At 36.6% G+C, this 15,454-nt stretch overlaps 1 protein-coding gene across 1 annotated transcript in view; it reads left to right on the top strand.

Annotated features, from left to right (window-relative positions):
• Nucleotides 1-896: 896 nt before the first annotated feature.
• hsd17b4 (hydroxysteroid (17-beta) dehydrogenase 4) overlaps nucleotides 897-15,454 on the top strand; it is a 23,722-nt gene continuing 9,164 nt past the window's right edge. The window contains exons 1-8 of the mRNA XM_083553696.1: nucleotides 897-1,152; nucleotides 7,036-7,089; nucleotides 7,180-7,287; nucleotides 7,403-7,462; nucleotides 10,117-10,138; nucleotides 10,245-10,291; nucleotides 13,437-13,521; nucleotides 13,599-13,786. Of these exons, the coding sequence (XP_083409822.1) occupies nucleotides 1,095-1,152; nucleotides 7,036-7,089; nucleotides 7,180-7,287; nucleotides 7,403-7,462; nucleotides 10,117-10,138; nucleotides 10,245-10,291; nucleotides 13,437-13,521; nucleotides 13,599-13,786 (622 nt within the window). The 5' untranslated portion in view covers nucleotides 897-1,094. The remainder of the gene's footprint in view (nucleotides 1,153-7,035; nucleotides 7,090-7,179; nucleotides 7,288-7,402; nucleotides 7,463-10,116; nucleotides 10,139-10,244; nucleotides 10,292-13,436; nucleotides 13,522-13,598; nucleotides 13,787-15,454) is intronic.

Genomic DNA, 15,454 nt, shown 5'->3' with positions numbered 1-15,454 from the left:
AGAGTGTGTGTGAAGGGTGCGTGATGTTTTTCACAATGCCGTTGGCTATGCAGATGCAGCGTGTGTTTTAAATGTACGTGATAAAGGGGAGAGAGACTCCATTGATCTTTTTGGCTGTCCTCACTATCCTCTGTATGGTCTTGCCATCTGAGACGGTGCACAATTCATTAATTTAAGACACATTTACAAAAAAGACAAAAAGGTTTAATAGAAATTTAACCTTGAGAGATGATGAAAGCTGGTTTAACCATTTTGCATTGAATGATTTATGCAATGAAGTTATGCCGAGATGTTTTGGGGATTAATACTATTCAGGTGAAACTAGTATTATATATTTGGATCAATATGAGATAAAGAACTAATAATGTAGGAGACAGCAGACAATTGTACACAATCAATTAAACGAATGTACAAAAACATTTGCAATTTGATGAAAGACTTTTGAAAGGCTGCATTGTGGTTTGACTACTTCTGTTAGTATTTTATTCAGGTAAGTTGTAGATAAGTGATCTAAATACACAAGTTATTTGTTAGAAGGAAATTCATTCTACTAGTACAGTTGCTCATTTTATCAGTAGTGACAAAAGTAGTGACAAAATATAATCATAATTTAACAAATTCAGCATTCTTAGAAGACTTTGTCTTCCTAAATATGCAAACTAAAGTGGATACAGAAAGAACTTTGTCTATCCAGATAGCAAATGGACTCTATACCTTAATATACATAGATGTAGCTGTGCTCTCCGTTAACAAGAAAAACGTGCTTTTGGTATAGGATTTTGTATTTTATATATTTTCGGCGATATCAACAAAGAATTATTATATATCTGAGGTATTTGGTAGCCTGATCGAGCCTGTTATGTGGAAAGTAAACACATGCAGAACTGGAAAGAAACATCAGTGAATTGTGCACTACAGGTCGTGAGAGCTCTCAACGCACGCGCTCCGTGAACAGGGAGTCGCGAGGCCCGGGGAGAGCGCTGATTGGCCGGATGCGATGACGCGATGTCCTGAAGTCCATTGTAGGAAGTAGGTGAAGAGTCAAGAAAAACGCAGTCAGTTCACCTGCAGGAACACGGACTGAGGGTTTCATCATGTCTGCACCGCTGTCGTTTGCTAGAAAAGTCGTTCTTGTGACGGGAGCCGGCGGTGGTGAGTAGAGAGGCGACAGAGCCCTGTTTTAAACTGTTTATAACCTGCTAATGCTGCTAACTCAAGCAGCTTGCAGTCTCTGTGCTCGGGGAGAAAGCAGCAGGTCAGCAAACAGATCTGAGATGCACGTGTGAATTGCAATTGAATAGCAATCTTAAAGAAAAAGAATGATGAAACAAGGTTAGATATCTGGACCGGAAGTATCAACAATAACAACTTCCGCGCTGCAGTGAACCGATTTGCTAAATTAGATCGCACCGTGTTTAGCAACAAACAACAATGCAATGCATGTATGAAAGCAAGCAAGTTTTTTGTTAAAAAGTCAAAACTTCCTATGCACTTTCGTTTGCAAACAAACAAACAACTAGCTAATGATCACACGTCCATGTGCATACAGTAGGGTTTCAGTAAACTTCTCTAGTTGTGGAGTCTTGATAAAACATGGCCTCAGTGTGGGCAGTGAAGCCTTGTGTTTGTATCAAAGCTTCCTTTAGTACAGATTTCCATATTTCAGAGCTGTTATTGTTTACACCATTGTACATATTTAATATATCAGGATCAATTATGTAATATCCTCAATATCAGGCCATGTGACTGATCAGTATTAGTGTCTAGCATGATGATTAAAAAAAAATACAATTTATATTTCTTTTTATACTCTTAATTCTCGCACATGCTTAATAATTGATACGTTTCCTAATTTCCTCTTGTATGGTAGTGCACAGAGGGGATTATGGGTAAGCCTGAAGGCTGAAGTGCAGCATGTAAACAAACTTTTCATTGTTTATAGGCTTTGCTCTCAACACTTCTGTTCCATTTGAATGTATTTGTATAGCACATTAAACAATGGATATTGTCCATAAGCAGCTTTACAGAAATAAACAGGTTATACGTTTAGTTGAGATCATTTTATCCCTAATGAGCAAGCCAGTGTTGAGGTGGTAACCCTCCTGAGATCTCATCCAGATGGCATGGAATATCCATTCATTATAGTCCCATTATTGTTGAGGTGTACAGTTCAGGTGATGGGTCCTTAAATGCAGAATTGTTCATACAAACTGCAGTCCTAAGCATTATACAACTGTAGTCTCCAACCAGACTAGCAGTGGCTGCTTAAACTTAACCTGTTAGCCTTCGCCACAGCTTTTGGGACTCGCCGCTGAAATGCCCTATCTAACTTTAAATGTTAAGTTTCTGATAAAAATGAGCTACATACACATTTTAAATATCTTTAAAAAAGAAGACTCTTTGAGCTTTACTGTCCATTATGTCCATCAAAGTTGATATTGCTCAAAAAGATATTAAGTTATAGATGATGAAGTGCCATGGATATACATTTCCTGCATTTAACATTATTTTTATTTCATATATAAATACATGAAATCAGTCCTGAAGCAATCCAGAAAAGTACTGGAAGATTTTCATGACAAATGAGATTCTTTAACATTTATCTAAAACTGTGTCTGATCCTTTTCTCCCTCCCCCTAAACTCAGGTGTTCATTCATACTCTAGTCTGGATCCTCTCAAGGTTTCTTCCTCATAACATCTAAAATAATTTTTCCTTGCCACAGTCACCACGGCTGCTCATCAGGGACAAATTCACACCATTCACCTTGACTGTTGATTTGTGTAAAGCTGCTTTGAGACAATGTCTGTTGTGAAAAGCGCTATACAAGTAAACTTGACTTGACTTGACTTAGAGCTTTAGAATGATGTATAGTTAGTCATGGTTACTCTTGTTCTATTTTATTTTATCTATTGCTAAACACCTGAGAACAACGGGAAATCGGTCACGCTGTCGCAACGCTGACGACTAAGAGGTTAAACTTAAACTCTAACACTAAAACTGTACTAAAAATCTTGCCAGCAGATTTAATCAATGTCAACATTTTTATTGATACACAAAGTCATATCCAGTGGCTCCACTTCCATATTAAATACACTATATTGCCAAAAGTATTGGGTCACCTGACCTTTCCTGCTCTATGTGGTTCTTCTCCAAACTGTTACCACAAAGCTGGAGGCACTCAATTGTACCGGCCGTTTTTAGATGCGCTATAATAACATTTTGCATTCACTTGTACTTAGAAACCCAAATCTGTTCCAGCATGTTGATGCCCCTGTGCACAAAGTGAGCTTACATCAGTACCTGCCTTTTGTAACATGCTTGTGGCAGGACACAAATATCCATAAGCACATTCCAAAATCTAGTGGAACATCTTCCCAGAAGAGTGGAGGGAATTCAAGCAGTGAAAATACACGGAAGTCATTTGTGGATGATTGATTTTTTTTTTTTTTCTTCACCTCATTCACCTGTTCTAGAGTCTTCTAATGATTAAGTAAATGATTGGATTGCTCAGTCAACAATGGCAACTTGAGAAAGGTGATTTTGTAATGATTTATAATAGACAGGGGCTCTAAATGAATAGAAAATTTGATGAGAATATTGTATCCTCAAAATTGTCGATCTCTATTGTTAAAAGAGAGACTGTACATTTGGAATGCTTGTCTTCTAAATGTGAATTTGTTTTCTGTTTTTCTGGCATTATTGTAGGTTTAGATCTAGCCTAGTCTCGTTATTGATCGCCTAGTGGTGGTGTCTGTGATGCGGTATATTTTCTCGTCTGAACTATACATTAAATTAAACTATAAATAAAAGATTTAAAGGGAACGACACCTGCTGTCTTAATAATGTCCAGTTTAATCGCAAGTTTGCACACTACTGAAGTTTCTTTTTTAATTGACTGCTGTTTCCTCATATTACTCCCAGTTCTAGGTGATGTAACTAGAGACCTGCACAGGACGAATATTTCTGTCCCGCTCCCGCAAAAATGTTATTTTCTCCCGCTCCCACCCGCAGTATTTAAGTTTTCTCGAGCTCACAGAAGCCTGCAGGTAAAATGTATGCATAGTTTAATTTTAATGCACTGACTGCTTCCTCCCGCTGCTCTGTTTTTTTTGTTTTGTTTTTTTGCTTCCTTTTTAAATATGAATAAAAAAAACAAACATTACGATTTATTTCAATTGTACTTTTTGTTTAAATGATGAACATGGACATATACAAGGAACTAGGGTTAGGGTTACAAATCATTTTAAGCCGGGCTATGACCCTATGTATGAGTCCTCCATAAACCTCTGCCACAAAGTTGAAGGCACACGAAATTGTCATTGTATGCTGAGTTACAAATTCAAATATGGCTTAACATGGGAATGCCGCTGTGTTAAAGCCAGTACTGAGACCACCCGCTGACCACTTGTGGAACGAATTAGAAATCGGACTGCAATGCATATCCTGCTGAATATCACTGCCTGATCTCACTAATTCTCTTCTGGCTGATTTGGCAAATCCCCCAGCCATGCTTGAAAAGCTAATAAAAAGCCGCCACGGTGGTTGAGGGTTATTATAAAACTGAGGAAAGGGCTAACGCTATATTAATGTGTTGCCTTTTTAAGCTAATATTTAATTTTTCAAGACTGAGTATATTAATTGAAGTGGTTTATATAAAAAAAAAAATTTTTTTGGTTTTATTGCAATTTTCTTTGATTTTATGTACAGCTGAGGAATGGCAGTATGAGTGAAAAAACATTTGAGACTTATATCGTAATCAAGGATCAGTGGTTTTTGCGCTTTTTTTGTTGTTGTCAATTTTTAGACCCTGACTCCTGTCCAAAAATAGGAGGAAACATAGAAGAAGAACCTGCCTTCGTTTGGTTGTTCTTGGTTTGTTTGTGTCTCCGTCAGGGAGGGTGCTCACTGGACTAGCGTATAAAGTGTGATTCATGATATAATTTAGGATTGAAACTTCTCAGTGCGACTGTGCATGAGTATGCCTAAACTATATATAAAAACAGATTTGTGAAACATTTCAGTAATAAATGTATTACTAAATTAATGTTGTAACATTGTCCCATCGTCCTCCCCTGGTGTTGAGCACAAAATAGTGATGTATTTACATTTAAACTGGGACTATTATAAAATGTTACAGATTCTACATAAACCCTCTGCCAGACAGACAGTGGATCCTACCCTGTAATTATCCTGTACATCATATAACTGATTCTGCATTACACTGTTACAGTGTCATTACCAACATCATTTAGAGCAAATACAGAACAAATATTTTTGTAGAGAGATGGGAAACGTTGAGCAACACTAAAAGGATTTGAGGACCACAGAAAACTAAAGTGGATAATTGCCGAATTGTGTCCCCATCACATTTAAGAAAGTCAAGAGAATTCTTGAGGATGTAGGCACATCATTGTCAAAGTCTACAATCAAGAGACTTCATGAATGTAAAGACAGAGACTTTACAACAAGATGCAGACTGCTGATGACACTCAAGAAGAACAAAAAATATTAAGAGTGCTTAAAAAATGCTCAGTTCTGGGCTCAGAAATTTTTTGTAAACAGGTAAAACCAAGATTAACTTGTACCAGACTGATTGGGAGAATAGAGTATGGAGAAGAAATTGAAAGGGGTTCATAATTCAAAGCTTACCATATCATATGTAACACTTTGTTACATATCTATGCTGCTGTAACAAAGAAATTTCCCCACTGTGGGATGAATAAAGGTATATCGTATCTTATTATCTGTCACACATGGGGAGGCAGTGTTATGGCATGGGCATGTGTGGCTGCCAATAGATCTGTGTCACTGGGACTGCTGACAAGTAGCAAGATAAATTCTGAAGTATAAAGAGTTTCACTTTCTGTGCAGATTCACTCCGAGAACTGATAGGATGGCCTGCATAGTGCAGATGGATAATGATTCAAAACATAGTGGAAGCAACCTTTTAAATGCAAGGAATAGAATGGTCTTAAATGGCTGAGTCAGTCACCTGATCTCAGAACAAGCGTATGTGCTTTTCACATACCGAAGACTAAACCGAAGCCAAAAAGACTCTCAACCATGCAGCAACTGGAAGATTTATAATAAATGCCTGAAAAAGCATCTCAGGAGATCCCTGGGTATTCATTCTTATTTGGACACAGTAACTGTTATAAATATTTGTTGTAGACTGCGAAGGTGGAGGGACTATAAAAATGAGTGTAATTCCTAAACAGGAATATACCTTTTCAAAGCTCGAAAGTCTATAGATTGTTGACTATATTTGATCACGTCTCATATTTACCAGAAAATATTATAAGATGTAAATTGTTCTGACCGTTATCAACACCCATATGAAAAAAGAGATCCCCAAATCCCAATGTTAAACATTTAACAATGAAACATTTGCTAAAAGAAAATATGACAAATGAAAAGCTAAAAAAAAAAATTTGAAAAGTAAAATATTTCCAAATGATTAAAAACCACAGTAGGAATAAATTTAATATCAGAAAAATGCTCTTATTAGCAAAGTTCAAATTTTGCAGCAACACCTCTCACAGCCTGGCTTTGTTCAAACTTTGGTGACATTTTTGTGTCTTTAACTGAATTTTATTTATAGCTCGGCTTAAATATATGTATTTATGTCTGAGAGTTTTGTCTCTATGCCCTTGTACTTTAGTCGTTTATCTTTTGTAAAGCCTCAGTAATAAGAATAGAATGATGTTGAAGACCACAGTGAACAATACACATTTATATGGAGTGTCACTGTTGCAACTGTGCCTGGTGTTTATAGAGCAAAGGGCAACAGAAATAGCAGCGCTATGCTTTCGCAGCTAACTTAAAAAAAAAAAAATAATAAATAAAAAAATAAAAGTTTATATGTTGAAACAAGAATATTAATGAGAACCAACCAATGTTTTTTTTTTTTTATGTAAAGTGTTTAACTGATCATTATTTTTCAGTATTGAGTATTTAAATTGAGTATGCAGTTCTAATAAAGTCCATGTACAGCTCACTTGTAATAAAGTGCAATCCGGCCTGTTTTTTTCAGGACTTGGGCGAGAGTATGCCTTAGCGTTTGGAGAGAGAGGAGCTTCGGTGGTTGGTAGGTTATATTCTTAGTAAATCTGCTAAATTTTTTCATGCTGGATCATCTAATATGAAACTGCCTGTCAATTGTCTGTTCTGTACACAGTGAATGACCTCGGGGGTGATATAAAGGGAGGGGGAAAGAGTTCAGCAGCTGCTGATAAAGTAGTTGAAGAGATAAAAGCTAAAGGTGGCAGAGCTGTGGCAAATTATGGTACGTAATCTGGAATCTGTGAGATATGTTCATTATTTATTGTGGATCATTTATATATATTAACATATATTTACTTGTGCAATTCATTTTAAATGTTTTTTTATTTTTCCTACAGATTCAGTAGAAGATGGTGAAAAACTCATTCAGACTGCTTTGGATGCATTTGGACGAATAGGTGCTTCCCCCCCACCCCCTTCTCTCTCAGTTAAATCATATTGGATAGATTGGATGGGGGATTCTAATGATCAATTCAATCGAAGTCATAGTAAAAGCAGGATAGTCAAACTGAGATTGAGGGAATAATTAGAGTTTTGAATCACCACTGTCATAATTGTCTATATTTTATATCATATTTTTTAGATTGTTTATTTTGTATTCTATTTAACATATACATGAATAAATAATTGTTGTTTAAATTAAATGTTTAAAAACTTTATGTTTATGTTTATAGTGAAGTCCTTAAGAAATGCAATATGGTCATTTATTTTAACGTATATATTTTTAATAACAAAAATCCTAAACACATATTAATTACGCAATGTTGCTCCAGTTTTTCCACATTTTATGTTACAGCATTTTTTCCTCAAAATTCCACAAACAATACCCCATAATGACAACGTGAAAGAAGTGTGTTTGAAATCTTTGCAAATTTATAAAGAAATGCAATAAAGAAACAAAAAAAAAAGTCACGTACGTAAGTATTTACAGCCTTCGCACCAAGCACCTTTGACACCAATAAGTCTTTTTGAGTATGATGCTACAAGCTTGGCACACATATTTTTGGGCAGTCTCTCCTCATTCTTCTTTTCAAAACCTCTTAAGCTCCATCAGGTTGGCTGGGGAGCATCGGTGCACAGCCATTTTCCGATCTCTCCAGATGTTGTTCAGTCTGGTTTAAGTCTGGGCTCTGGCTGGGACACTCAAGGATATTCACAGAGTTTTTCCCATAGCCATTCCGTTGTTCTATTGGTTGTGTGCTTAGGTTCTTTGTCCTGTTGGAAGATGAACTGTTGCCCCAGTCTGGGGTCTAGAACGCAGGTTTTTTAACAAGGATTTCTCTGTACATTGCTGCATTCATCTTTTCCTTGATCCTGACTAGTCTCCCAGTTCCTGCTGCTGAAAAACATCCTCACAGCATGATGCTGCCACCACCATGCTTCACTGTAGGGGATGGTATTGGTCAGCTAACGAGCAATGCCTGTTTTCCTCCAGACATGACGGTTGGCATTCAGGCCAAATAGTTCAGTATTTGTTTCTCATGGTCTGAGCATCCTTCAGGTGCCTTGTGGCAAACTCCAGGCGGGTGCTCATGGGTCTTTTACTGCGGTGTGGCTTCCGTCTGGCTACTCTACCATACAGGCCTGATTGGTGGAGTGCTTTAGAGATGGTTGTTCTTCTGGAAGGTTCTCCTCTCTCCACAGAGAAATGCTGGAGCTCTTTCAGAGTGACCATTGGGTTTGGACCCAGAGTCACCTCAGGGACTGGACCTTTTCCCCCGAACGCTCCGTTTGACTGGGCGACCTGCTCTAAGAAGTGTCCTGGTGACTCCAAAGTTCTTACATTTATGGATGATAGAGGCCACAGTGCTCAATTTTGCTGTCCCCTTCATCAGATCTGTGGCTCGATACAATCCTGTCTCGGAGGTTTACAGGCAATTCCTTGAACTTCATGTCTTGGTTTGTGCTCTGACATGCGCTGTTAACTGTGGGATCTAATATAGACAGGTGTGTGTGCCTTTCCAAATCATGTCCAATCACCTGAATTTACTCTAATCAAGTTGTAGAAACATTTCAAGGATGATCAGATGAAACAGGATGCACCTGGGCTCAATTTTGAGTGTCATGGCAAAGGCTGTGAATACTTATGTACATGTACATTTATTTTTATTTTTTTAATTTTTTCTAGTTTTTCTATTTGTTATAAATTTGCAAAGATTTCAAACAAAATTCTTTCACATTGTCAATTATGGGGTATTGTTGGTATAATTTTGAGAAAAATAATGAATTTAATCCATTGTGGAATTAGCTGTAACATAACAAAATGTGGAAAAAATAACCCGCTGTGAATACTTTCCGGATGCAATGTAGAACCAACGAGCTCAGCTATGCTGGGTTTTGACAGTGGCTTTTAAATTGATCTAATACCTTAAAGCATTACTCCTGTCTTATTTGGGAAGATGCTTCTTGGATAAGGTCTGTCATATTTGGAAAGTTGCCCAGGAACAACTGTCTTCTACATTTTCGTATTTATTAAATAAGAATCCATGTGTCCTTGGAGAAGACAATCGCATAATCCGGTAGTAATGTACTAATTGTTTTAGAATATTGTGATAATATTGTAAATTGTAATAAATGTAGCCCCTACTTAGAATTATACTGGTGTGAAAATATAATATAATATGCCTACTCAGCACTAAATCTAGTGAAGTTGTATTTGGATGGATAGGAAACAGTTTAGAATATTATTAGGGAATGGGTTGGAAAATAGGATTATTATAATTTTTTATAATGATGTCTCATTGGAACAAATGTACATATAAAAAAAAAAAAAACCTACTAAAGTTTGATTTGTGAATTAAATGTATTTAAGAAAATTATTTGCAATGATTACAGTACGACAATTATTATAAACAAATATTTGGATTCAATTCAGATTCATCAGTGACCGAATTTGTTTCAATATAGTAATCAAAATGATCTCCTAAAATATTTTAGCAAGCTCTTTTTCCCGGTGCTGATTTTAAAAGTGGCTTATGGCATCATGAGAAACCCCCACAAGCACTATTGTGAATTGTAGCTGTGTGATTTAATGTTGTTTTCTTCTCTTTAGATATTGTGGTTAACAATGCTGGGTGAGTTTGTTTTGTATTTATGGAATTTCATACATCAAATTTGTACATTTCTTTATAAAAACCATGGATCTTAATGGACTTCTTTCTCTGTTCTTCGATTTTCAAGGATCCTGCGTGACCGATCTTTTGCTAGGACTAGTGACCTTGACTGGGGTACGTACTGATCAGGATGGTGAAGAAATTTCAATTGCATGTATTCTTTTAAGGCATTTAAACAGCATGTATAATAGGCCGTGTGAGGGTGTGCAATATGAGGGCTCTGAACATTATCTGTGAGCTTAGTTGTTGCAAAGTGCACACATGTAGCATAAATTGTAAGGACACAAAAGTATTGCAGTAAAGTGAATGTGCAGGATGCTTTCTCGCAAGACTGCTCCAGTTCTGCAAGCATGGAGCACTGAGATATACATGCTTCATTTCCCCTCGCCCACCAGGGTCTGCACTTTGCTCACAAGTCAGTTTGAGACTTTGGAGCAACGATAAGATGAACGTCGCTACCTCTCTGCTCACCCATTTAGCCAAACCCTTTTTTTCTCTAAGAAACAGAACAGTCAAGAAATGTATAAAATGGTTCAGACAAATAGGATTAATTTATGAATCACTCAAAAAAACAAAATAAGATACTGTACTCCCCAGAAAACTGGTGATGTAATCCCATATGCACAATATTCTCATACTGAACAACTTTATAATTATTGTACTCTTTGCCTTAATTCTTCTATACGTGTATATTGTAATGATTTATAAATGATTATATAAAGAGGAGCTGTTTCTTTTTCAAAAGAATTCTCCTCATAATGCCTCAGGGAGTTTTACATTGCCATGGTCACCCCTGTTTTTCTCATTATGCTTTTAGCTCTACATTCTGAATCTTGGCAACTTAATTGCTTGCATTTTTCCCCCCTGTCAACAATGTATGCTGAAAGGGATGGTTGTATACAGTGTATCATTTCAGCTCTCTATTTGATACATTTGCATCCTGATCAGTTTGTTCAATAGATTGCTGAGTACAGTATTCTGTTTGCCCTAAATTATGCGAGGTGTTAACATTTTATAGTGATGTCCTCCTTATTTCAAATCAGGTGGCAAAAAACCTTCTCGTTTTCACAAGCTAATACGCTAGTAGCTAAAAACACCCACTCATACCAACACGCGCACATGCACACACACAAAAAAGTGTCTCTGCTGCGTTCAGGCAGCCTTTCATAGCGGATACAATTCGGGTTAATAAAATCACCATGGTGACTGGAAGTTCATAGCAGCAGGTATGAGATTCTACTCAGTTTATTAAAGAATGCAGGATTCATTATGTTCAAGCTACAGAATAATTATCTGCAGAACTGAAAATACCCCCCGCCCCCTGTCACTTCAGCTGGGTTGCCAGGGCTTTTATGGCCAATCGGGTTAGTTTCGAAACAACAAATTAGAAATGTATGTTTCACTACCCAAAGAAGAATGTGCCACTCTCATTTCTAATGTCTGAAGTTTTGGAGGAATTACAGTATGTCAAGTCTTTTTACGCAGTTTTAGAGATGTAGTTAGGCTGGACATTTTGCTGAGACTAGCCAACCCTGCACAACAGCGAATGCTGAGGCACGAGAGTTCACGTTCAATTAGGAATGTTTCATTCAAACGTACAGTTTTTGTGTTGGTGTATACTACTCACACGCGTGGTCATTATAAACTCTAAACTTTCTTCTAAAAAAGAACCTAAAGCACATATTCAGCCCAGGCTTATTTTTTGCTGTATAGAAAAAGGTCTTGTGTATATAAACAATATATTGGATTGAATTTCAACTTTGTTAAGAGCAGGTTGCATTTAGATCGACTGACTGACTTTTAAACTTGTTACCTATATAAGAACACATTTAACACCTATAGCTGATTTTAAAGTAGAATGTTTTGTGACCTTTTTAATCATCACCACATTGTAAATGATTTTGACTGCGTTAGGGAGCCAGCGTTAGGGAGGGAAAAATGCACTCTATGGACAAAAATTGTGAACACGTGACCATTTACGGTATTTGGCAGACGCCCTTATCCAGAGTGACTTACAATTATCTTGTTTAAAAAACTGAGCATTTGAGGGTTAAGGGCCTTGCTCAAGGACCCAATCCCAGCATAGTGGTGCTGGGATTTGAACACATACATTCTGATGAGATGTCCAAAGGCTTAACCACTGAGCTACCACTTTCCCATTATGCCATGTCCTTCTTTGAACATCTCATTCCAGGTATAGTTCACCGCATATCATAACTATCATACACCGACCAGCCATAACTTTGTTTATCGATCAGGCTTAACATTATGATCACCTGCCTAATATTGTGTGTCTGTTAACCCCCCCCCCACTTTTTTTTTTTTTTTTTTGCTGCCAAAACAGTCACGACCTGTCGGTCATTACCAGCGTTATCTTCTTCAGCAGTTTGAGCTACAGGAGCTCGTCTGTTGGATTGCCCATGAGCCTGTTGCCGGTTTATTGCTGTTCCTTTCTTTGACAAATGTTTATAGATTCTGAGCAGTGCAGACTGAGAACAGCCCACAAAAGCTGCAGTTTTGAAGATGCTCTGACCCAGTCGTCTAGACATCACAATTTAGCCTTTGTCAGACTCGCTTGCTGCAATATTTAGAGAATAAAATCATCATACCTTTCGAAGCAACATGACAGTGAAGGATATGGAAAATTTGGTCATGTTATACAAGTGTTGGGTTTTAACACTAAATAAATACTACTACTTCTGGTGCATAAACCAGATTATGTTTGGTATTGGAACTTTGAAACAAAAGGTAGAAAATTTATTGCTTTTAGAAGCAAGAACGATGTGAAAGCAAACTTTAGTTTTATATCTTTTTTGAAGAATCATTGGCAATGGTCACTTTCAGGTAAGATTGTTCGATCTGCAGATTGTTCGATTGTTCGAACATTTACTCAGTATAGCAGATTAAGGTTCTAGAGAGTATGAACTCATAAGTGTTAAATTTATTGTATGAGCACATGTTATAATGCATTTGGCGCTTAAGTGCTGTTGGTGCAGAGTGGATTGTAATTCCACTAGACCCTGATGCATCCAGTCCTAATGGTTTTCCCACATATTCTTTGACTTTTGTCTCTCAATTCTGTATTTGTATCACATTTATACAGAAGAATAGCAGAGGTTGCGAGTAAACTTTATGTACCCTTTTTGTGTTGCAGTCCGTCAGTAAATAAATGCACAAACAATGTTTAGTGTCCTCTCACTTTTTTAAAGGTCTTATTATTTAACAGTTATTTATTCTTTATATATTCTTATTTATTTAGACCTTATACACAGAGTACACTTGAGGGGTTCGTTCTTAGTCACCCGGGCAGCATGGAATCACATGAAGAACCAAAAATTTGGGAGGTAATATATACATAACATTCCCTATTTAAAAAAAAAATATATATAATGACACTAATGATCTGAACAACATTGTGCAGAATCATCATGACCTCATCGGCCGCTGGAATCTATGGGAACTTCGGTCAGGCAAATTACAGTGCTGCTAAGCTGGGCCTCCTGGGTCTGTCCAATACTTTGGCCATTGAAGGCCAGAAGTACAACATCCACTGCAACACCATTGCGCCTACGGCAGGTTCCCGTCTCACTGAGACTGTCATGCCACCAGGTTAGCAAGTGATTAAATAATTACAGACTCATACAAAGATTATGCTATTCAGTGCAATTTTTGTCATTGCAGTTTTTCCATAATGGAGATTTTTTTTGCTGAGTGTGTGTCTGTCAAGGTATACTCTACTTTGCTATTTTCAATATGTAAATCACTTTATCGACCGGAATCTTTAAGCAAAGCTTTATTAAACCATGTAATGGCCTATTAACTATGCCTGTATTAAACAAGCATTTATTCAAAGTAGGGCTGTTAAGATACTTGAGCACAATTAATCGCATGATTGTCATGAGTTAACTCGTGATTAATCGCAACTTAATTGCACATTTGTATCCGTTCTACATGTACCTTAAATTAAAACTTTTTCACGGGCATGGACAAATTTGGATGCTTTATGCAAATGTAGGTTTATTATTATTATTATTATTATTATTATTGAAGCTTTATCAACATGGAGCATAAAGACAAAACATTCTTGTAAATCTTTTATTGTAATTATAGTGTTTTAAATGACAAAAATCATAAGTCAAAATATTAGTGGTTTATTATTATTATTATTATTTTTATATCTAATTAAAGAAAGGAATTAATGTGTGTTACCTTGAAGGTTTTAATTTCACCTCTTATATTTAGTTATTTATATTTTTTTATAAAAATGCATGCTACATTAATTGCATGTTAATAAAAATTAGTGTTGTTAAAATGTAGTCATTAATGCATTCATTTTGACAGCCCTAATTAAAGGACATTTATCAAAACCATGCAACAAATAATCCCCAGATCATCTGCTTAGAAAAACAGCATGGAAAGATACAATGCAGGAACACTGTACAATTTTTTTACACTTTAGATTTGCACTTTAGTAGAGCGCTGTATTGTTCTAGGTTGGACAAAATCTGATATCCCCTGTGGGGTTTAATAAGATTGTCATGCTGCTGCATTCATTTGGGATATTCACGAAAACAAAAAAAGATTCTTCAAGCCAGTATAATGTTTGCATGGGTTATGAGCCGAGAATCTTGATTTGTGATAATTTATTGCTGATCTGTGCGAATATGGATATGAGACAGAAAATTCAGGCTTATCGAGTAGCCAAAAAAGTATTTTATTTCACACGTTAATGTTTCAGATCATTAAATTTAATTTAAATATAAGTAAAAGATAACACAAGTGAACACAACATGCAGTTTTTCTAATGAAGGTTTTTATTATTGAGGGAAAACAAAATCCAAAACCACATGGCCCTGTGTGAAAGTGTTTGCCCCCCTGTTTAAACTGTATCACACCCGAGTTAAATTTCTCTAGCCACACCCAGGCCTGATTACTGCCACATCTGTTCGCAATCAAGAAATCTCTTTAATAGGACCTGCCTGACAAAGTGAAGTAGACTTAAAGATCATCAAAAGCTAGACATCATGCCAAGATCCAAAGAAATTCATAAACAAATAAGTAAAGAAAGTAATTGAGACAGTTGTTGCTGCTCAGGGTGGCCCAAGCTATTATTAGGTTACGTGGATTTTGTTTTCCTTCAATAATAAAAACCTTCATTTAAAAACTGCATGTTATGTTCACTTGTGTTACCTTTTACTAATATTTAACCTCTTAGTCGCCAGCGTTGCGCCAGTGCAACCAATATCCCGCTGTTCTCAGGTGTTAATGTCCAGCAAT

The sequence above is a fragment of the Silurus aristotelis genome (assembly GCF_946808225.1).
Source record: "Silurus aristotelis genome assembly, chromosome: 11".
NCBI lineage: Eukaryota > Metazoa > Chordata > Actinopteri > Siluriformes > Siluridae > Silurus > Silurus aristotelis.
The sequence above is the reverse complement of the archived record's forward strand: the minus strand, read 5'-3'. Positions and strand labels throughout refer to the sequence as shown.